Raw genomic sequence first — 25,203 nt, forward strand, 5'->3', positions numbered from 1 at the left:
CAAGTTGCAAACTATACAATCGACCACCTCTACTAAATTGAAATAGCAAGAATAGTGAAAGTAAGGCACTAAAGACCCAGAAATAAAAAAGGAACTATTTGCTACCTTCTTTCAAGAACTCACGTAAAGAAAAGAAAAAGGAAAATGTTATTATGGGGAAACAGAAAGAAAACGTGAGGAAAGATGAGGGATTTTTGGGTATATCATCTTTTTTTTCAAATAAAAGAAATAAAAAATAAAAATAAAAATATAATTTTAACCAACCACTAACCCCCTTCTTTATCCAACCACCTTCTAGAGTCTAATTCAAACCCAACTTCCACTACAACCAGTTCACAAGGCTATTAAAAAAATTAAATAAAATAACCCAAATTGCTCCAACCAAGACTCGAATAGATGACCTCCAACCTCCCATCAATGTAGTAAACCATTGAAATAAGCTCCTAATAATGAAGAAAAATAACGAATCAAAATTTAAGACTTTTGGGATGTTACAAGTTCTCCAACTCTTCCATCAAACCCCGTAAGGGTATTCTTCAACAATGAACACCAACCAAGTCCAAACAATGCTCAAACTTGGTTGTAGGAAGTGACTTAATCATTATATCTTCAGTCACATTTAAAGCATAAGTAACTAGATCAGCCTTGGCGTACCTCTTTGGAGGTTTAATTTCTCTTCTAGATCTATTCTTGGCAATAGAATATTGTGGTGAAAAAGCAACTCTAGTCTGAGTTTCTGTACTAACATGAAGGGTAGACTCTTTAGTAAATTCTAGATCTATCTGTAGCCCTACCTGTTTCACATATGTGCTTGGATTTTGTTGGTCTTTATTGGAAGAGTCTTTAAGATATAAGTTAGGAAACACAATAGTTTCATCAAAAATAACATCTATGCTAATCACAACTTTTCTATTTTCAGGACACCATAACTTATATCCTTTAACACTAGCCTTATAACCAAGAAAAACACATTTAATGGATCTAGGTTCCAATTTAACACTATCAACATAAGCATATGCAGGACACCCAAAAACCTTTAAATCAGAATAATCAACAGGATTACCAGACCATACCTCTTGCAGAGTCTTTTTCTCAATGGCAATAGACGAAGATTGGTTAATAAAAAAACATGCAGTAGAGACCACTTGACTTCGGTAAAGAAGCATTTGACAACATACATCGAACATTTTCCATGATTATTCTATTCATTTGTTCTGCGATGCCGTTTTGCTATGGAGTATGACGAATTGTCAAGTGCCTCACGATCCTTTCTGATTTACACAATTCATTAAACTCATCAAAACATGATTCCAAGCCATTATATGTGTGGAGGTGTTTTGTCTTTTTTCATGTCTTCATCTCGATCATAGTTTTCCAAGCCTTAAACGGCAAAAAAAAATGTACACTTTGAGCCCGTATAAGTGATAACTCTAAATTATATAGATTTTTAGAGAAACTTTTTACTTAGAATATATGTAAATTCTGAGATTTTGATAGTAATTATGTGTTTTTAGTACATATTGAGAATCTTTGCACAATTAAAGTAAGATTATAATTTTTGAGTAATTAGATGTTAATTTCACATAATTTTACTTTATATTTCTTGCATTTTGAAAATTTCATAATTTGTTCTAAAATTACTGCAGCTTGGTATACTGGTTTGTTTGATGTCCGAGGCTAGTATGGATGACACATGCAAATGAGCTACGTAACACCCCGAACCCGTATCCTTCCACAGAATAGGGTTATAGAGCATTATCGGAGTTTACAAATAAATTTTCAGACATTTCATTTCATCAAGCATTCATATTTATAACCAATCAAAATCAAAACATTTATGAGCTAACATTAACCAATTTAACTTATACAAGTCATTATAACCAGAATCAAATCATCCAAAATTACCAATAGAACCAATGGATAATGTGATATATCTCCAACAAGCTTTCAACCCAATCGAGCTTCCGATAATCGTTTCAAAACATCTAATAATTATACATGTTACCAATAATAATCCAATTCCAATAATAAAACACACACACATATATATATAATATTCATTACCAAATAGCATTCAATTCAATTAAAATTATACAAAATATAGTTCATACGAACTTACCAGGCTAAATTGCAGAAATACCAAAATTCAGGGACATTTTGAAAATTTTTTATTTTTTCTCGAATTTCCACCCAATCTTGATCTAAATTAATATTTCATTCAATTTAGTAATTTAAATAATAAAACAATTCATTTCATGCAATTTGGTCACCTTTTGATATTTTTACAAATTTACCCTTAAAGTTTCACATTTGTTCAATTTAGTCCTTGAACCTAAAACATGTAAATTGACCATTTTAATGAAAATTCATGCTAGTTGAGTAATCATATATTTTCCTCCTCCTCCTCCTCTCCATTCCACATCCTTAATATATATAACATGCTTATATGTAACATTATCTATAATTTCACATTTATTTATATTCATTCAAAGATGCCTACTTGAGTCATAGTCACTAAATTATTTATATCTTGAGCTACAAAGCTCCAAATTGAGATCCGTTAATTTTATGTGAAACTACACTCACATATCTTCTTACCATAAAATTTTCAGAATTTTTGGTTTAGCCAATAAGTACAGTTTATTCTCTAAAGTCATCCCTGTTCTGCTGTCTGACAGTTCCGACCCTTCTTCACTAAAACTTAATTATCTCTTCATACAGAATTCAAATGATGTTACCGTTTGTTTTTATTGAAAATATACTCATTTAGGATTTAAACATATAAATTTAAGCCTCTAATTATTTTTCTCCAATTTTTGATGATTTTCCAAAGTTAGAACAGGGGAACCCGAAATTATTCTGACCTTATCTCACAAAACCTATTATATCTCATAATTTACAATTCCATTACTTACAATGTTTATTCTATGAGAAACTAGACTCAATAAGCTTTAATTTAATATTTTTTTTGATCCTCCAATTTCTTTTCCACAATTTATGGTGATTTTTCAAAGTTAACCTACTGCTGCTGCCCAAAACTGTTTTAGTGCAACATGTTCATTACTAAGTTTATAACTTCCTTATTCCCTTTCTCTATAATATTTCCCATCACTTTTACTTATTTCTCTTCACTAATATATCAAGAATATAAGACTTTATATAAGAAAACTCTACTATAACATCTTTTCCATGCTATTTTCAATAATATCAAACTCAAAAGTACATAAAAATCTTGATGTTCTTACCTTGTGCTATTGATTTCAATCTTTAACTTGATTTTCTCTCTCCTCCAGCTTCTATTTCTTGAATCTAACTTGATATTCTAGCTCCCCATAGTCTCCTTGTTATCTTTCTCTCTTGATGGATATGGAAAATCTTTTGATTTCTAGGTGAAAATGATAAATTTTTGGTAAAAGGACTAAATTGTAAAGGAAGCAAGATTTTCTTTCTTCCCTTCCCTTCTAACTTGAAATGCATGGAAAGATGGTGGAATGGTTGGTTTTTCATATTTCTTTCCACATATATATATACTAAATAAATTAATAATAAAATAATAAAATATCATTTAAAATCAAATAAAATATTAATAAATTAATAATTAATTAATTAATCTAAAATATCACCAACATCTTCATTGCCTTCTAGATTTCTCTCTCTTCTAATTGACCATTTTCCCCTTTATGTTCTTTTAAAATTCCATCATTGAGTCATCACTTAATTTGGTAAAATTATAATTTAGTCCCTCATAATTCCTTCATCTATTCAATTTGGTCCCAATTCATCCATCTTCCTTAGTTTCTAGATTATTCCACCCTTAAAATATTTACACTATGGTCCTTCAACTTTTTCATATTTACACTTTAGCCCCTCAATTTTTGAGTATTTACTCTTGGGTAATAAAACTTTTCTCACTTTTGCAATTTAATCCTTTCTTGGATTAATATGTCATAATATACTTTCCAATGTTGACATAACTCAATTACCCTTTTTATCACTTTATTTCCTTATTTTACCATATCAGTATTTTCATGCAACCTTCCTATCATAATGCAACCCATGTTATAATTTTAAAATAATTTTTTTCTTGTCGGATTTGTAGTCCCGAAACCACTGTTCCATCTAGCCCCAAAATCAGGATGTTACAAGCTAAGTATCAATCAGCATGGGACGACAAAGCTAAGGCATTGGACTCAAAGAATTCATTCTAACCTAGCTTGGAAGTGAGTTGTTGAAAAGAATAAGTCTGCCTTTCACATTGAAGCCCAAACCGTCCATTAAGGGGGAAAGAAACTCAAATTCGAAAATGACTTGGTAGAGCAGCCCAACCAACTTTGGAACAATTAATTAGGGGTCCTTACATGTTTAAAAAAAATCACAAATCAACCCTGGTCATATCCTATAGATGTTATACAACCCATGCTTTTAATCAAGCAAAGATCAAGCTAGAATCATGATATAATCAACCCATCTTTCCATGAAATATGGCCGGCCTGAGAGACTTTTAAGGGATGTTCATGTTATTTTTAGCAAACTCTCAATCCTTCCCTCATGTATAAACGTCACTCTCAATCACTACTTAACTCATCATTCATTCATTCAACCCATTCACTTCACTCTCCTTTCTCTTCCATGCCTAAAGGCTTCCATTTCCTTTCAATTTTCTCATTCTCACTTTGAGAGTTCCCCTAGTAACTAGTTCTTGAGAGAAAAGCTCTCTTGGTTGGCCATCTTGAAGAGTAATTTGCATTGGAGCAACGATGAAAATCGGAGGAAGCCACCACGGATAATTCTCAGGAGATCACCGAATTCATCTCAGAGTTTCTTCTTCCTTTCTCTTTAAATTATTATTAGTTTATAAACATGTTTGCAAATTATTTGATTGCTTTTTCATTAATGATAATGACTTAAATTGTTTCAGCTAGGATGGTTGCAATTTCGTGATTCAATTTGTTCAAATCATCTTTATGATGTTGTTTGCCTCAACTATTTATGCTTCTAAATAAAATCATTTATGTTGTTCATATATTAAAATATGTTTGGCTGCATTAAAATTAATTGCTTAATCTGAATGGATGGTGATTAATGGATACAATACTTGGAAGATGTATGCTTAATTTATATCTAAACAAGAACAAATTAAAAGTTCGTAATAATTCCAAAATAACACTATTACCTTGCATAACTTTAGATTTATATGATTAAACTATTTCAAATGCAGACCCGTCCCTGTTACTTCACATAAATTCTAAGGAATCCTTAATTAAATGTTGACATAGAAATATGCACGTTTTCCAAGTGATAAATATAATATCTCAAAAGAGCTTATGATTTTAGATTCCAATTAATAAATAATCGAGTTGCCATGAAATTTTTCCGGAACATTTGTTAAAGCATGACTGTGAATAAATAAAACTAAGAGTTGTAATTGTTCTAACTTATTCATATTATTGTTGTTAAATCTTGTGGATTGATGCTAAACATTCATTGCATTTTATTTTATCTCATTTGTATATTAGTTGTTAATTTAATTAGGACATCCATCATCTTCAAATATTTTATTTTCTTAACCAGCTTGTCAATTATTAATTTTACAATTGTAGATTAATAGATACAGTCCCTATAGAGACGATACTTTTTTTACTCACTTATTACTTAATAACGACTGTGTATACTTGCACATTTTATCACGAATCTATAGGGAGCTAACATATCGCATTTACCAACCAAAGACATACGTAGTGTTCATGTTTTCGTACTTAAAAACAAGGGGCATGAGCATAACGTAGTGTTCTTGAGTTTTTTAAATACATGTAAAATGAAAATATTTATTATATATATATGAAATGTGATAGGTATATTATTTGATTTTGATAGTAAGGTATTTACTATTGAATTTGTGTTAATTACGGTATCTTGTTTAATCAAATAATTTGATAATCATGATACATATGGAATAAAAAAATATTACTTTCTATTTTCTAAATTTATAAGTCCAAGCAAAACTCATGGGAAATGTTTCTTGTACGTTAAAGCCTTAACAATGGAGTTCAATTATTTTGGACGCAAGATGGTTGGAGTTCAATTATTTTAATATATTTTAATGAAAGCGTTCAAAAAAGGTTGTTGCCATTGTTGAGTATTAAGAAAAATGTCGCACTCTCTGAAGTTATACAGAGCAGAATAACAACGAGAAAACACAGCATCCCAATCATTGAAATCAAAACAAAAAGGAAAGGAAGGGTCTATTTTCTTCACAAAGACAATGAGCTCCGATTCTTCAATAACCAAGAGGTAACTAAATCCTATGATTCCAAAAAGTCATATTTTAGATATTTCAATTCCATAAAGTAGGTGAATTTTTGAGAATCATCCCACTTTAGGTCGTGCTAGGTTAATTATCTCTATATTTTAAGTTTGAGTCATTTCATATTTGAATCATTTTTATTCACGTTAATTTTATATTCAACTCATATTCAAGTTCAAGTTGAATAGATTTGAGTTGTTAACTTTTAAGAATAAGTTTAATTTAATCTGGTTTCAATTTAGATTATTTGAATCGAATATTTAGATTAGAATCAAATTTGACTGATATAATCGAATCCAATACAAAACATTAAAATCAATATGCTGTATTTTTGTCAAAAAGGACCTACTTATCTTAAACATGATAGTGTTTACAATAGGCTAGGCTTACCAATGTGTGTTCAAAGTGAAAAAGTTGAACCAAAAGTTTAGTTAAGTATGTTGATGTAATCAATCTTTTAAAAGATAATATTGAATTGGGTGAATGTACCTACTACGTCCTTCTATTATAGAGGTTAGATCAAATTATTCTTTCTATTATTAAATGGATCAAACTTAAAAGGAAACAAACAATAATATAGGGGCTAAGTTCATCTATTCAATAATAGAGGTACTAGCTAATTTGATATGGTTCCTATAATTGAGGGACCTTACAAGCACTTTTACCTATCAAATAGTATCTCAACCTTGTTTCTTCTTTATTTGGTATAGGCTGGATGGCAAGGTGGCATTGATAACTGGTGGTGCCAGTGGCTTAGGAGAGTGTACAGTCAAACTATTTGTCAAAAACGGAGCCAAGGTTCTGATCGCTGATATTCAAGACGAACTGGGCCACTCCGTTTGCCAAGAGCTTGGCACTGAAAACATTAGCTATGTCCACTGTGATGTAACATGCGAATCCGACATCGAAAATGCCGTAAACTTGGCTGTCTCCAAGTACGGAAAGCTCGATATCATGTTCAACAATGCAGGCATTCCTGGTGACAATGAGGTAAGAGTGACACATGCCGGTACTGAGGACTTCAAGAGAGTGTTCGATGTCAATGTATTGGGTGGTTTCTTGGGTGCCAAGTATGCTGCCAGGGTCATGGTTCCGGCTAAGAAAGGTTGCATACTCTTCACAGCAAGTCTTGCTTCAAAAATCTCCTTCGGTCTCCCCCATGCATACAAGGCATCAAAGCATGCCGTAGCAGGGTTGACGAAGAGCTTGAGCGTGGAGTTAGGTGAGCATGGAATTAGAGTTAACTGCATTTCGCCTAATGGAATTGTGACCCCAATGTTACAAAAAGCAATTGGGAATGTCGATAAGAAGAAAGGAGAGGAGATGGTTGCGGTTTCAGCCGTGTTGAAAGGCACCGTATTGGAGCCTGAAGATTTTGCGCATGCAGCACTCTATTTGGCAAGTGATGAGGCTAAATTTATCAGTGGTGTTAATTTACCAGTCGATGGAGCGTATAGTGTTAACAATCAATCATGGAAGATGGGATTCGCAGCACTTTCTGAATAAACCAACAAGTCCTCAGCTTTACTCTTTGAATGTTTTCTTAAATTTCACTTGTAATAAATTGTATGGTCGGATTTGATCAATACTATTTGTTTTGTTGTTCAAATGACCAAATTAAGTTCATCTTCTAATCCAGGCACTATTTACTGACAACTTTGGTTTAGTACCACCATAACCAGATCTACACACTACATCATTGAGAGGGAACGCTTGTCTTACATATTTTATACAGGTAAATGATTTTATAACACAAGGAAGTAAGAAGGAACTCACCAAAAAGTCTAATACAATAATCTACTCAGCAAATCATTTGCCCTTGTTGCTTGGACCATCATTAGCTTCTCGAGGTAACAAGAGAGACAATTATATCTATCAGGTCATTAAACTACAGAAAATTAACATGCATGCATGAATAGGTTACATGCAAAACACAATCAGGAAGTTTCCTTCCTAACTAACAATTCTAAAACCTATGCATGCGTTACTTTAAATACATAAATTCCTTTGATAATAATCTAAGGGTTTACCAAAAATTACCAGTAAATTAGTACTAACAATGACGTTAGGTAGATACTGGAAACTCTTTGTTAACGATTCCAACTTAGAAATTTCTAAAGGTTTAGCAAAAGAACACAAGGAAGAAGAAAAAAACAGAAGCAAAAACGTAAAAGCATGCTAACTAGATATCCTTATATAACAGACATCCAAGAAATTGTCAGAACATTTGTTAAAGCGTGATTGTGAATGAATTAAACCAAGAGTTATAATTGTTCTAGCTTATTCATATTATTATTGTTAAATCTTGTGAATTGCTTCTAAACATTTATTACGTTTTATTTTATCTTATTTGCATATTAGATCTTAATATAATTAAGACATTCATTACCTTCAAAAATTTTATTTTCTTAATCAACTTGTAAATTATCAATTTTACAATTGCTCATTAATAGATACAATTCATGTGGAGACTCCCATTTACCAACCAAAGACATACATAGTGTTCATGTTTTTATATTTAAAAAAAATGGCATGAGCATAACTTAGTGTTCGTGAGTTTTTTATTTTTATTTTTAGAATTACAATAATAGAACAAAATCCAAACAATCAACACGACTAGTGCAACTTGAACCTAAGCTACACTTGGGGTGGTGAACATCCTTAACCATTAGACCATCACATAGGGTTCAATGTTCATGAGTTTCTTAAATACATGTAAAATAAAAATATTTATTTTATATACAAAATGTCATAGGTATATTATTTGATTTTGATATTAAAGTATTTGTTATTGAATTTGTGTTAATTATTACATCTGATTTAATCAAATAATTGGATAATCATAATACATATAAAATAAAAAATATTACTTTCTATTTTCTAAATATATAAGTCCAAGCAAAAGTCATGGGAAATGTGTTGCCGTATTTGTAGACGTGAAAGCCTTAAAAATGGAAGAGTTCCGATTTTTTGGGTGCAAGATTATTGGGACATTAAATATAATATTCTAAAAGATATATTAGAAAGTAATGATAGTGTTCAAATAAGGTCGATACCATTGTTGAATTTTACGAACAATGTCACACCCTGAAGTTATAAAGAGAAAACACAGCATCCCAATCATTGAAATCAAAAGAAAAAGGAAAGGGGAGGGGAGGGTCTATTTTCATCACGAGTACAATGAGCTCCGATTCTTCCATAACCAAGAGGTACTAAATCCTAAGATTCCAAAAAGTCATTTTAGATATTTCAATTCATCACAATTTAGGTCGTATTAAGTTACCTATCTCTATATTTTAAGTTTGAGTCATTTCATATTTAAATAATTTTTATTTAAATTAATTTTTATTCGAGTTATATTCAGGTTCAAGTTGAATAGATCTGAATTGTTGACTTTTAAGAACAAGTTTGATTTGATCGAATTTAAATTTAGATTATTCGAATCGAATTTTTACATTAAGATCAAATTTGACAGACCTAAATGAATTCAATACAAAACATTAAAATCAATATGTTGTATTTCGTAAAAAGAACCTACTTGTCTTAAACATGATAGAGTTTAGAATAGGCTTACCAATGTGTTTTCAAAGTGAAAAAGTCTAACAAAAATTTCGTTAAGTATTTTCATGTATTTAAAAGATGATATAGAATTTGGTGAATGTACTACATCATTCTATTATAGAGGTTAGATCAGATTAATCCTTCTATTGTTAAATGGATCAAATTAGTCTATATACTATTACAAGGAATCAAACAATAATATAGGGGCTAAGTTTATCTATTCAATAATAGAGGAACTATTTTGATATGGTTCATATAATTGAGGGACCTTACAAGCACTTTTACCTATCAAATAGTATCTAAACCTTGTTTCTTCTTTATTTTGTACAGGCTGGATGGCAAGGTGGCATTGATAACTGGTGGTGCCAGTGGCTTAGGAGAGTGTACATCCAAACTATTTGTCAAAAATGGAGCCAAGGTTCTGATTGCTGATGTTGAGTATAACTCCTATTTCAGTCAAATTTGAAAAATAATTTTCCAGTTAAACTCTGTTTATTTGTTTCAATCAAATCTCGACAAAAAGGGGGTCAATAAAATGGAAAAAATCTCAATGAACAAAAAATGAATTATGGGTTAACATTAATGGGTAATTTAAGAAATGATGTGTTAGGCTCAACGGGGTTCACTAAGGGTTAATTATGTAGGTAGGCTTTTTATGGGATAAGTGGGTTAAAACCTAAGTGCCTTTATCATCTCAGTATATCAAATCAAAGGTGTGGTCTCGATATGCATAATCGAAGCAAGTTCTAGAATAACAAATCAAATTGACACACTCATAAACAATAAAAAAAACTGAGCAAAAAATGTATGCTCTAAAGGCTCAAAATCTCACAAAAAATCATGGTTTTTGATGTCAATCTTGCAAATCTCTAACTTCAAGGTAGTATTTCAATTTAGGGAAACATCCTAAAAATTTTAATTACTGAAAAATAACTTATCATGCTTGATTCTCCAATGTTTTAAAGTTTAAATCAACCAATACATAATTATTGACAAATTAATCTAAAACACATCAAACAAAATTCTAAATCGATAAAAATTCATTCTAATGAAAGTATGAGAAAATTACTAAAATACAAGACATAATTCAGGGATTTTCTAATAATTATATAAATAACCTCCCCACACTTAAGATGTACATTGTCCTCAATGTACAAACAGATATAATCACAGTATAAACAGAATATCATAAGAGAGGGAGAAAACTGAAACTGCCCTAAATATTGAATGAAATTGCCAGAATGGTGAAAAGCGGAATTATAGACAAATGTAGATGTAGTGCATGATTCTGAGCAAACTAATAATAAAATAAACATAAATAAAATCAATGATCCTCATCATCGAAGGCATCAATAGGGTGAGTCGTCGGTGCCGAAGAAGGGACATGGAGGTGTTAACAGATCTACTGCAGTGTCGCGACAATGCTATCGAACCTTTAAAAGTAGTGCTGCTCAAAGTGAGTGAACCGCTCAAAGAGGTCCACTAATGTAGCAGTAGAAGAAACATTATGGTAATTAGAAGGTGGAAGATGAGGTGGGTCCTCGTGATGGAAAGGGACATCATCAGTGAAGTCCTCGGGTTCATTTTGAGAGTCAGAATGAAATAATCAATACTGAGGAGGATCTACTTCACGAAGCTGCTCGATCATCCTCATATGGGTCATGCTCGATAGTCCCTGTGGAGACATCTGGTCGGTGAGTGTAAGTGTGGAGGACTACTCTGGTGTGTCGGGGAGACCGAAATTTCGAGCGAGTCGAGTTACATAAAGGCGTAAACAAATAGGACCCTTCCTGTTGCGGTCTGTCTGATGGCGGAAGGCGAGGGCGATGAAGTAGGTTAAATAAAAAATATGCCCGGTGGCCATGCTCCATAAAAAATATGCATCGGTGGTACTGATAGCTCCAGTGCTCTCTCTCTCCTACCAGTCAAAGTATGAACTAAAAGGGCATGAATATACCGTAAAACCGGAGGGAGAGAAGTTGCCTTCGAGTGACTCGCGTCTAAGGTGTCGTACTCACCGTAAGATCTACCCAACAACTAGATGGTGAGTATTGAATGTGCCAATGTAGAAGGAGGAAGTTCTCAGCACTCATAAACTCCTCAGTCGATAGTCCCAAAGCAGCGCCGAATTGAGGGACACTCATATGGTGCACCAGGCCACCGAGTCAAAAAGTGATAGTGCCCGACTCATTATGAGTCGTCATGACATGCTGTAGAGTGATTGTCGAGCAGAACTCTAAAGTTAGCTCCATGTATGTGGGCTCAATGATGGAGAAAATTCAGTCTCACGGGGTTATAGTAATAAAGGCTCGAACATGATCAACTAACTGGACCTGCTCCAAAGCGGCCTAATCAATACATCGGCTTAAGCAGAGTGGTCGTAGTTGAAGTAGCTGAAAGAAGTCCTCTTGGAGGCTCGCTGAAAATCAGATTTTAATGGTGGCGGGCCTCGGCAGAGGCACTTGATGAGGAGGTCGTGCCAAGGGTCTTCCGCTTTTTCGAAACATGGACAACAACTTTGGACTTGCTGCGTGTGTTTGGGTCTTACACTTTTTCAAAACAGGGATGGTAACTTTAGACTTGCTACGTGTGCTCATCATGGTGTCCTGCAATAAAAGATCACCAAAAACGACTCCAGTATTCAATGTAAAGGCATGGATTGAAGTATTGGAATAATTCAAATAGGGATAAGGTGAAAGTCGAATCCAATAAAAAAGTATAAGATCAAACGCCTAGCTAAACACTAGAATCCAATCGATGAATAAAATAAGCAGGAAGAAGATAAGAGTAAGGGAAAGAAAAAGAAGAAGAATAATATAATTATAGAAGAGACTAAAAAGAAGAAGAAAATAAACTCATAGTAATAAAATAAGTAATAAGAAGATTAATAATATAAGCAGTAATCAAATCTAGTAGAAATAAAAATTAGAAGCTAATATTAAAACAACTAAGAATAAAATTACTAAAGAGAATAAATAAAGATAATAATAAATAAATAGAAATGAGAACATTGAACAGGAAAATAAAATAAATAAATAATTAATTAAAATTAAAGAAAAGAGAATAATAAAATCACAGAATAAAAATAAAATAATAAATAATAATAGGGTAAAAAAGTGCAACTGACGGTGGGAATGGTGGTGGTTCTGACTGGAGGGCAAGAGGTGTGGATGGTGGAGTACGAAAGGGGGATACTGCAAGGGAATGGGGGCTTGAGGGTTCGTCGAGGGAAGAGGGGAAGGAAAAAGATAAGGGCTCGGGGTGGGTTTGGCAAGGTTAGAGGAAAAGTGGAGACGGTGGTGTGGGAATGGGGTCGAGCTTGAGAAGGGTCGATGGCGACGAAGGGAAGAAAGGGAGAAGGGAAGGGGTGACAGGGTGTGGGGGCTGTTGACAGAAGGAAGATAGCTGTCGGAATGGGGGATGAAAGTGGGAGGGACGGCTAAAAAGGTGGTCGAGGGAGAAAAGGCCAAGGAAGGAGGTTGCGCGGGGGTGGCCGGAGTTAGAAGGAGGTTAGATGGCAGCGATTAGGGTTAACGGATGAAAGTGAAATAAAAAATTTAGGGTTTTAGGGTTAAATAGGTGACATGGTTGTGTGAGGCCCGTGTTGGGCCACACTACCATGCCACACGTCCATGTGGTTCTTTTTAGCCTGTAGATATTTTAAAAACATAGGCCCAGTCTTCATATGGCCTTGGACATGCTTGTGTGTCTAGGCCGTGTGGCACACACGATCATGTCGCATGGTCGTGTACAACCTCCTTCACTTCTCCCACATCCGTGTGGCTCAGTAATGTCTCGTAAACGGCCGTGTAACTCTCTAACCTCAAAAAATTTAAAAAAATTAACTCCAGGTTTCACACGGCCATGTAATTGTCAATTTTTTTTTGAAAAATTAAGTCCCAAGGTCCACATGGCCAAGGACACGCCCTTGTGTCCAGGCCGTGTGGGTCACACGACCATGTTGCCAGGCTGTGTAAGTCACTGTCGAACCCCTTACAATACACTTGGCCTAGGACGCGCCTGTGTGCCCAGGATGTGTGGGTCAAAAACTTTTTTTTTGAAAATTAATTAATTTTAAAGATATGAAATAAAATTAAGAAAGTTAGCAGTGTTAACACTCGGGTTGCCTCCCAAGAAGTCTAAGCTCGACTTACCTCGTACTTGTACGGTTACGATGGTTCGTGGAGTCGAAACTCATTTTTCTTGCTATCAATTCTATTATCAAAATAAGGTTTAAGTTAAGTATTATTTACCTTAGATGTGCTAAATTCAGAATGAGTTACCTCGACTATACCATATAGGAAGACATTCAGTACCGTAAAAGGATTTGGTTTGTTTGCATCAATACCCAAAGTGGCAATTTGAGGATTCGTTTTATCTAGCAGTACCTTGCCCCCAACCTTAAATTGGTTCGTTCCATCCACATGCTTGTCAGGGCGTCATTTTTGCTCTTCATCATGTTTGCTCAGTTTCTTCTTGAAAGGTGTTTGTCATTCATCTAGTTCATTGATTTATTTGTAACATTCGTTCATTGTAAACCATTCTGTTTCTATCATATGGACTGGAACATGGCTCCATTGCATTTTTCGAGGGGTTTCCTGCAACGAAGGTTGAGCTACATGGTTACTCATATTAACAGAACTTGTAAAATCATCTCGATTATTAGATGTCTTAATAGAATCACGAGCTTGGAGAGTAATCTTTTCGTCACCTACACGAAGTATTAACTCACTTGTACTAGCATCAATTATAGTTCTAGCAGTTGCTAGAAATGGTAGACCTAGAATCAAAGGTAAGTCACTATCCTTATCCATGTCTAAAACAACAAAATCAACTGGGAATATGAATTTATCAAATTTTACAAGAGCATCTTCAATAATACCCCTGGAAATCTAATGGTTCTATCTGCTAATCGAATACTCATCCTAGTTTGTTTGGGTTTCCCAAGACCTAATTGCTTAAACATTCTATAGGGCATGACATTAATACCCGCCCCTAAATCAGCCAAAGCATTATTAATATTCAAACTACCAATTAAACAAGGAATAGTAAAACTCCCTGGATCTTTCAATTTGTTGGGTAGTTTATTTTGCAAAATGGCCGAGCAAACTGCATTTAGCTCCACATGCGACGAATCATCTAACTTCCTTTAGTTCAACAAAAGCTCATTTAAAAATTTAATGGAATTGGGCATCTGCGAAAGAGCTTCAATAAACAGTAAGTTAATATGTAAGTTTTTCAGAAATTTAAGAAATTTACCCAATTGTTCAGTTGTGTGGTCTTTCTTTGTCGCATTAGGATATGGAACTCGAGGTTTATATTCTTTACCAACCAATTTTTGCTCATTCTAGTTACCTCAAACTTACCGTTACTTACCACCATTTATTGCCTTGGTTCTGTTTCATATTCAACTAACCCTTCTTCATCTCGAATAGTAATTGCATGAAGTTGCTCCCTAGGGTTAGTTTCAGTATTACTAGGAAAACTACCTTATAGTCTTTCAGAAATCAGTTTAGCAAGTTGACCGATTTGATTCTTGATTCTTTGAATTGGCGCTTGCTAATTTTTAAATGCTACTTCAGTGTTTTGAAAGCGGGTTTTTGACACCGAGATAAACTTCGTCAATATCTCCTCGAGATTTGGCTTTTTCTTTTGCTGGTAAGGTTGTTGTTGGAAGCCTAGAGGGGGTTGTGCTTTCTAATTTCCTTGAGCACCTAAGAGAATTTGGGATGGTTCTTCCAACCTGCATTATAGGTGTTACTATAACGGTTATTTTAAGGGCTAGAATTATTACCCATATAGTTAATTTGTTTGTTCTTTGTACTAGGACCGTAAGGTAAATATTCTAGATTATTCATTCCTCCTCCATTTGTATCACATTGCATCACCAGATGTACCTGCATAGAAACATATAAACCATCAACTTTCTTATTCAATTGTTCTACCTGATTTGATAACACGGTGACTGCATCTAAATGAAAAACACTGGTTGCTTTCATCAGCTTCGTCCTCATGACTTGCTACTGATAATTATTTAGTGCCATCTCCTCTAGAAATTCATAAGCTGCTTCAGGTGTTTTGTTGTTCAAAGTTCCACTGGCTGCTACATCGATCAATTGCCTATTTGAGGGATTCAAACCGTTGTAGAAGGTTTGAACCTGTAGCCATAGAGGTAACCCATGGTGAGGGCACCGTCTCAATAAGTCCTTATACCTCTCCCATGCATCATATAGGGTCTCTAACCACAAATTTGGTTTCGAAAGAAATATTATTTTTATATTACTTTATGGTCTATAGTATGATAGTAATGTCGTATAAAAATTTCGTAAATAAATTTTACCGATTACATGTTTAATTTTATAAAGGACCAAATTGCACAAAGTGCAAATGTTGAGTTCTAATAGATGAAAGGATTAAATAGCGATGGAATTCAAAATTTGAGGTCCTTATATGGAAAATAGACCATTAAAAATGCTTAGCGGTAAGGATGATGATTCATCTATGGAAAATAAAATAAAGAAAAGGATGAAATTGGAAAGTGAAATAATAAAAGATGATAAATGATAAAAAATAAAAATATCATCATTTATATCATCTTTCCCAAATTAAAAGCATGGAAACCTTAGCCATGGAAACCTAAGCTCAAGCCAACTTATTTTGCTTGATTAGGTAAGTATTCTTGCCCGTTTTTAATGACTTTTATATTTCCGAGATCGTAATAGATTAATCTAGCTATCTCGGGGATTAATTTGCAAATTTATCAAAGTAATAAGGTTTTTCCATGGATGAACATAGATGAATTATGAAGTTTTATGGTAGAAAATGAAAGGTTGTTGATAGATAAACAACTTTTGTAAAGGGAATTTTGATGAAATTATGATTTAGGGACTAAATTGAAAAGATGTAAAATTCATGGAAAAATTTTGAATTTTATGAAATACATGGGCTGTAAATTTTACATGTAAAAATCAGCTAGGCTTGGAATAAGGATTAAATTGCATGAATTTCATTTTTCGAGCCTAGGGATGAAATCGTCATTAATTAAAAGTTATCATTTTGCCTAAGATGTAAATTGAATTGAAATGAACATGAGTTAGTGTTAAATTTATTCATATAAATTCAGATAGACCAAATTTGAAGTTAGAATGAGGAAAGTGGAAAATGTCAGATTAGTAGATTTTATGTACACGAACATTTGTCAAGGTAAGTTCGTGTAACTAAATTGTGTATATTTATATGCTTGAATTAAATGTTGTGTATGTGAATTGTATAAATGCCAAATATATGAAATTGGTTACATATCCGACAAAGCCTGTTAAATATTAAATCCCGTTTGAATAATGGAATTCGATGGATACATGATTTCCTAATTGGTTGTGGTCCTGCATGTGTTGCGGACACACCACAACTTCTACGAGCATCCCGTTATCAGCCCTCTCAGGCTTCCCATTATATGGTTCCTGCGAGCATTCTGATCGGTAGTGATCTTGCATGTGTTGCGGACCACCGTAGCTCTTTGTGAGCGTCTTGTTATATGATCGGTTGTGATCCTGCATATTGAGAGCACAAATACAGCTCTTTATGAGCATCCTAATATGGCTCTGTAGAACTTCCTGATATATGGCTATCCAGAGCTCCTGATTAAAGGCTCTTCGTGAGCTTCCTGATTAAAAGTTCTTTGTGAACTTCCTGATTATGGCTCTTATGAGCTTTCTGTTATATAGCCTGGATAAGCTTCCTTATAGGCTCTTTGTGAGCTTCCCAATTAATGGCTCTTTGTGAGTTTCTTGTTATATGGCTTGAGAGAGGATTTCCCGATTATGTGCTTTAAAGAGCACTCCTGAATAGGAATTGGCTGATTTTTGATTTGTACACTTCGAGTGTACTCCCTATTTATCCATCAATGTTTTCAATGATTCAACGGGCAAAAATCCTGACATGAAAAAATATGAACATGAAATGAATTAATACACGTATCTGCCTGAAATACATGAAAATGATGATACATGATATACGGAAATACAAGATGATAATATATGAACATGGAATTTGTTTGATGAATATGTTCATCCATGATTATAGATTTGTACACCTTGAGTGTATTACTCGTGTGACACTAACATTTCAAATGATTTAATGGGCAAAGATCCGACATGGAATAATCTGAACTCAAGACGAATTATTATGAAAATGTACTTGAAATACAAGGATATGATTTGTATATGTTATATGAATACATGATGTGGAAAGTATATGTACATGGAAATCTAATTATTGTTGAGGCCATACATGTTTCTTGATATTTATATGAAATATATGACGAACAAGGGTGTTAAGGATATGTGTTAGGGCTCGTGATCAAGTTGATTGAATGTGCGTTGTATGTTTATATTGAAGTTAAATGAGTAGTAAGTTAATTACCATATTATACAAACTTACGAAGAATTTCATGCTTACTCTGCTTTATTTTCCCCTGTTCTATAGTAATTCGAAGGCTCATTGGATTGAAAGCTTGGCGGAGATCACTCATGTAACACCCCAAACCCAGCTTGGTTAGCACTTCTGCCCGGTGCTCTCTATCTGCGGCCCACACCATTACCAACCCTAGCCAATCCACAGCCCCTACGCTGCTGAATTGCCCTAGGTGGCATTCGAATACCTAAATCATAATCAAACATAATTCATCTCATAAACCGAGCATACATTAAGACATCCTTTAGTATAATTTCATGCCTTTAACTAAATACTAAACATACAAATTCCACCATTCAATATTAAGCTAAACATACTATTTCATAACCTAATACAAACATCAACATGTCACTTATAACTATATATATATAACCAACGAAACATACCTAAAACATAGTCATTTGTCACCATTTAGAATCGTACCTAAATAACCAATACACAATCAATATATACATATTCATCATATAACCTATAGGAACTTACACCATAAGTAAAAAAAAAATACATCCATCATTTACCTCATTACTCAAACCAAATTATATTACCATGCACCACACAAGATATACCATATAAAATACTTCCGAAATGAGCTAATTACATGGCCTAATATACACGAACATTAGCATCATTATCAAGCCATTTTCGCATGGCTATATATATACAGATCAAAATGAACCATATCAAAATTAGCCTATAATGTCATACGTCAAAGGTACAAACTCTTAAAGTACCGAAATAGCGATCGATAGTGTGACGATGTTCCTTGACGATCCCCGAACTCGAGCTAGCTTTATATATCTATAAAATAGAAAAAAATGCACAAAGTAAGCTTTGAAAGCTTAGTAAGTCATAAGCAAATAACTCATCACAAGAACATATATAATTCAATTCGGAATAGGTCAAATTTAACTAATCTCATACACATATACAATCATTTTTCTCATATAATCCAAATTACCACATTAAGTAACTTCACTTACCTTTTTTTTTCAATGAACATATAAACCTCATATGTACCTAAATCATTTAGCTTAATTTCACATTCGGACTCGTTTTAACATTTCCCGTTAAACCATTCGAAATCGTTAAGGATACTCGGAAACACATATATCACGTACAATGTCATATCCCAGATATGGTCTTAGATGTTATCACATATCGATGCCAATGTCCCAGACATGGTCTTACACGTAATCTCATATCGATGCCAATGTCCCAAACATGGTCTTACACGAAATCACTCCTTGAAAGTCCTAACATCATAACATACGTATCTTGTACTATTCCTATGGTTCATACGGAGCTTTCGGACGTTGTAATTCAATCAATTCAAGCTCGAAACAGGTTATCCCATGCCCAGTTCAATTTAGCAACATATATATATATATTTGTATATACAATTGAATTTAAGAACATTTATTTACTTATGAACTTACCTCATTCAGAAATGAACGGATCGAAACGACTATTCGACAACTTTCAACTTTCCCTGATCTAACTCTGATTTCTTTCTTGATCTAAATCAATTCAAATTTAACTTATTTAATTTCATATCCATTTAGTTTCATCCAAAAACACATAAATTGACATTTTGTACTTTAGCCCCTAAAATTTCACATTTTCTCAATTTAGTCCCTATTTTAAAACAACACAAAATACACATAATTTCATTAAACCCATGCTTGGCTGAATCTTCCCTAGGTCCCTAGCATCCCATTAATTCCATTTATTTCACATTTCAACCCCTCAATTTACAAATTTCACAAATAAATCCCTAATTTGGATTTTCATCAAAAATCACTTTATAAAATATTAAAAGCTAACATAAAATATTCATATTTCATCATTAAACATCAAAGACCATATAAAATCCTCAATGGGAACTATCAAAATCTTTAACAGTTTTTAAATCGAAGACACGGGCTAACTAGTTCTAGCTGCAACGATCACAAAAACGTAGAAATCATTAAAAACAGAGTTAAAACCGTACCTATTTGAGCAACACCATGGAAGAATGTCCAGCTCTTCAATGGCTATTTTAAACCCTATTTTCGGTTGTAAATGGATGGAAGATGATGGTATTTGGCTTTGTTTTATTTATTATTAACTTAATTACCTATTTACCCTTTTACCCTTTAAAAACATTAATAATAACACCAATTGTCACTCCACTATCATCCACTGTCTCATAAATGGGATATTTACTACATAAGGACCTCCACTATTAAGTTCTATAGCTATTTGATACCTTTAGCTTATAGAACACAACTTTTACGCTTTACGCGATTTAGTCATTTTTACCGAATTAAACACTTAAACGATAAAATTTCTTTATGAAAATTTCACACAACTCTAATATCATGCTGTAAATATTAAAATAATAATAAAATAAATTTTACAACCTCATATTTGTGGTTCTAAAACCACTATTCTGATTTAGCTAAAATCGGGCTGTTACAACTCTCCCCCTTATGGATTTTCGTCCCCAAAAATCTTACCAGTGAATAGGTTTGAATATTGATCTCTCATAGCATCCTCAGGCTCCCACATAGCTTCTTCAACCCCGTGTCGATGCCATAAGACTTTCACTAATGAAATTTTCATATTTCTCAGTTCTTTAACCTTGCGATCTAAAACTCGGATTGGTTTTTCTTCGTATGTCGTATCAAATTGAATCTTAATCTCAGATGGGGAAATCACATGTGAGGGATCGAATCGATATCGTCGAAGCATCGTTACATGAAATAAATTATGAATGTTTTCTAATTCAGGTGGCAACAATAATCTATAAGCAATCGGCCCGATACGCTCGATAATTTCATACGGCTTGATAAATCTCAAACTTAACTTGCCTTTTTTGCTAAGTCTAAGTATTTTCTTCCACGGGGATACTTTCAAAAACACTTGATCTCCAATCTGAAACTCAATATCTTTTCATTTCAAGTCTGCGTATGATTTCTGACGACCTGACATTGCTTTCAGACTATCACAAATCACTTTCATTTTCTGTTCAGTCTCTTTTATCAAATCGACCCCGTGAATCTTATTCTCACTAAGTTCAGACCAGTACAAAGGTGTTCGGCATTTGTGACTGTATAAAGCTTCATAAGGTGCTATTTTAATACTCAATTAAATGCAGTTATTATATGCAAATTCAATCAACGGCAAATACTTTTCCCACGTACCTTCAAACTCAAGAACGCAACATCGTAACATATCCTCAAGTATCTGAATAACTCGCTCGGATTGTCCATCCATCTGTGGGTGAAAAGCGATATTAAAGTGTAGCTTTATACCTAGTACATCTTGCAGTTTCTTCTAAAACCACGATGTGAACCTCGGATCTCTATCTGAAATAATAGAAATAGGTACTCCGTGCAATCTCACAACCTCGGGAATATACAACTCAACTAACTTGTCAAGCGAATAGTACGTTGTACTGGAATGAAATGAGCTGATTTCGTCAATCTGTCAACTATAACCTAGATCGCATCTTTCTTTCTCAGAGATAGGGGCAATCCCGACACAAAATCCATAGTCACTCTATCCCATTTGCACTCGGGAATCATAATCAGCTGTAATAAACCAGACGGTACCTGATGCTCAGCTTTAACTTGCTGGCAAATCAAACATTTAGAAACAAACTCTAAGATGTCATGTTTCATACCACACCACTAATAAAGCTGTTTTCGATCGTTATACATTTTCGTGCTTCCCGGATGAACAAAAAAACCACTATAATGAGCTTCATTTAAAATCATCTGAATCAACTCTGAATTTCTCGATACACATATTCGGCTTCTGAATCTTAAACAATCATTAACATCAACTCGAAACTCTGAATCATAATTCAAATCACATTGATCCCGTTTTGCTAACAATTCATTAACAACTTTCTAAGCTTTGCAAATCTGCTGCATAAATAACGGTCTTGCTTTCAACTTAGCTATAATCGAGCCGTCATCAGATAGAGCCAACTGAGTATTCGTTGCACGTAGAGCAAACAAAGATTTCTGACATAAAGCATCAGCAACAACATTTTCCTTTCCTGGATGGTAGTCAATCACTAGCTCGTAATCTTTTAACAATTCCAACCATCTTCGCTATCGTTATAACAGCTCAATTTTGGGCCTAGTCGAAACAGTGGTTTCGGGACCACAAATCTGACGAGGAAAAAAATTATTTTTATTATATTTTTATGGTCTACGATTTCATGGAATGATTTTTTGAAAATTTCATTCGAGAATTTCCACATTTAGGCACTCAATTTAGAAAAAAATGACTAAATTGTAAAAAGTGCAAAATGTGAGTTCTACATGTTAAAAGTGTCCAATTGTTATGAAATTTTAAATTATAGGTCCTTAAATGGAAATTAGACCATTGGTTAACTTGTTGGACAAAAATGGACATGAGATAAGTGAAATAGGATATTTTTAAGTTGGGGGCATTTTGGTGATTTAGTAATTAAAAGAATTAAAAAGGCCAAAATAGCCAAAAATTTGTCCATCTTCAATCTTTGGCCGAATTTCACAAGGGGGGAAGCCATATTCAGGATTTTCAAGCTTCCAAGCTCCATAGTAAGTGATTCCAAGCCCCGTTTTTAATGTTCTTTACGTTTTTGGAGTCCTAGTAACTTGATTTAGCTTATTCTAGCAATAATTTAACCAAGGGTTTATATTTGGAAAAATACCCATAGGTGAAATGTGTTTAATTTTATGTTTTATGGTAGAATATGAAGCTTGAAATCATGTTAACAACTTTTTCTAAGTGATTTTAAGTGAAAATGAGTAAAACGATATAATCGATAAAAAATACCTAAGGTTCATAAGTAAGTGTTAGAGTGGGAATTTGATGTTGCCATAGAAGGGAAAAATTTCAACATGCCATAATACATAAGAATAAGGGATGAAGTTTAATTTACGAGCTTTAGGGCAAAAGTGTAAATATGCAAAAGTTTAGGGGCAAAATTGTAATTTGCCATTTGAGTCAATGCCTGTTTTGATAAATGTGAGTATTAAATAAGTCAAATGTGTTATTATAGATCAAGAAAGAAGTGGAATCGACCTTGATCGGAGAAAAGAAAAGATTAAAGACTAAATTGCTAAATTTTTATATTGTTGCACCAAAGTAAGTTACGTGTAAATAATAGCAATATATTTTATAAATTGTGAAATTATATTTGATATGTGAATTAATATTGAATGTGGAAGGAAAATTGGTCATGAATTATTCAAGTGATAAAGTGTTTAAAATAAAGTGTTAGGTGTAAATTCCCAGTTGAACTTAGGAATAGAAGTGGATATAAGTGACATGTCACTAGAAACTAGTGTTAGAGTGTTACAGTGAGTCCCGAGTGCTGGGTGATCTAGCATGTGTTGCAGACACCTGACAGCTTGTGTCAGTAGGCCTGTGGACATTTCCAGTGTTATTGATCAGTGGTAGCTTCAGCTACATTTCAGTGGTAGCTACGGCTACATACTAGTGGTAGCTTTGGATATATTTCAGTGGTAGATACGGCTACACATCAGTGGTAGCTTCGGATACATTTCAGTGGTAGCTACCGCTACGTATCAGTGGTAGCTTCGACTACATATCAGTGTAGCACTTATGTGCTAATTCTCTACATATCCGTGTATATTCCAAGTGTTCAACGGGAAATTGACTAAGTAAAAATACATGAGATCATGTAACGATTAAGTGTAATTTAATGATGAATATATGTGTGGAATTGAATTGAATAGTGATCGAAAGTGAAAAAGTGAAATTATGAAATAGTAGAATTAGCAACAAAATAGTTTTAGATAGAAACAGTTGTATGACTTTGAAAAATCACCAAAAATGGTGGAAATCGAATTAGAGAGTGAATAAGATATTAAATGAAATATTAATGAGTCTATTTTTACATAAAAGAAATAGAAAGCAAAAGACTTATATATTTTGAAATATTTTAAGTTCAGTGAGATAGGGTCAGAATGACTTTGGAATCCCCTATTTTGACTTTGGAAAATTGTTAAAAATTGTACAAAAATAATTACGGGCTAAAATTTATATGTTTAGAACCCTGAATGAGTCTCAAAATTTTATGGTAAGAATATATGTGAATCTAGTTTCATAGAAAATTAACAGAGCTTAATTTGGAGCTCTGTATCTCAGATAAAAATAATTTAGTGACTCTAACACGGATAGACAACTTTGAACATACATGTGAGTGAATAGTAAAATTATAGAAAATGTTATTTATAAGAGTGGTATGTACATTAAGGATGTGAAATGGAGAGGAGGAGGAGGAAAAATAAAATATATGAATGATTTGTATATAAATTGGTCATATGCCCAATTATATTTGATAAATGTTGAATTAGAAATGACATAATGTTTCATTTCAATTAGTTATTATGAATTGAATTTTAAATTCATATGGCTGAAACCAAACAATTATTTGTTAGTATTATGCATGACATAATGCATTATTCTATATATATATATTCATGGTTGAATTATGATTGTTGAGAAAGATAGATAAATTGGAATGAAAGCTCAAATTGAGTAGAACGCAGGGTTGAGTACTTTCGTTCAGTGATAAAGACGAATTGACGGAAAATACCATGGATGGACCTTGACAATAAGTGATATCTAATTTCGTGTAAGACCATATCTGGGCTATGGCATCGGTATATGTTATGTGATTACATGTAAGACCATAGTTGGACTATGGGATCGAGAAAATAAGTACTCAATTCCGTAACACGTTCACTAATTTGACAAAGTTGGTAAGTGTTACATGGACTCATATTCAAGTGATAGATTTATTGTGATTGTTGAAGTTGAATTCAATTAAGTGATTCAACCAATTGGATATTGTATAT

At 33.4% G+C, this 25,203-nt stretch overlaps 2 protein-coding genes and 1 non-coding gene across 4 annotated transcripts in view; all 3 read left to right on the forward strand.

Annotated features, from left to right (window-relative positions):
- Window positions 1-6,127: 6,127 nt before the first annotated feature.
- Window positions 6,128-25,203, forward strand: part of LOC105786313 (short chain aldehyde dehydrogenase 1) — a 37,403-nt gene continuing 18,327 nt past the window's right edge. Inside the window, exons 1-2 of one of the 2 annotated variants that reach the window (XM_052635270.1) lie at window positions 6,128-6,291; window positions 7,015-7,960. In XM_052635270.1, the coding sequence (XP_052491230.1) occupies window positions 6,263-6,291; window positions 7,015-7,810 (825 nt within the window). In that variant the 5' untranslated portion in view covers window positions 6,128-6,262 and the 3' untranslated portion in view covers window positions 7,811-7,960. Of the gene's footprint in view, window positions 6,292-7,014; window positions 7,961-25,203 lie in introns of those variants that run through there. The other variant, XM_052635269.1, reaches the window with a different exon arrangement.
- The window catches only part of LOC105787105 (short chain aldehyde dehydrogenase 1-like), a 28,185-nt gene continuing 12,466 nt past the window's right edge, over window positions 9,485-25,203 (forward strand). The window contains exons 1-3 of the mRNA XM_052635271.1: window positions 9,485-9,513; window positions 10,196-10,303; window positions 11,341-11,342. Of these exons, the coding sequence (XP_052491231.1) occupies window positions 9,485-9,513; window positions 10,196-10,303; window positions 11,341-11,342 (139 nt within the window). The remainder of the gene's footprint in view (window positions 9,514-10,195; window positions 10,304-11,340; window positions 11,343-25,203) is intronic.
- On the forward strand, window positions 16,040-16,146 carry LOC128033161 (small nucleolar RNA R71). The gene has a single exon (XR_008189497.1). It is a non-coding gene; the product is annotated as a small nucleolar RNA R71 (small nucleolar RNA).

Source organism: Gossypium raimondii, chromosome 1, assembly GCF_025698545.1.
Source record: "Gossypium raimondii isolate GPD5lz chromosome 1, ASM2569854v1, whole genome shotgun sequence".
Lineage (NCBI taxonomy): Eukaryota > Viridiplantae > Streptophyta > Magnoliopsida > Malvales > Malvaceae > Gossypium > Gossypium raimondii.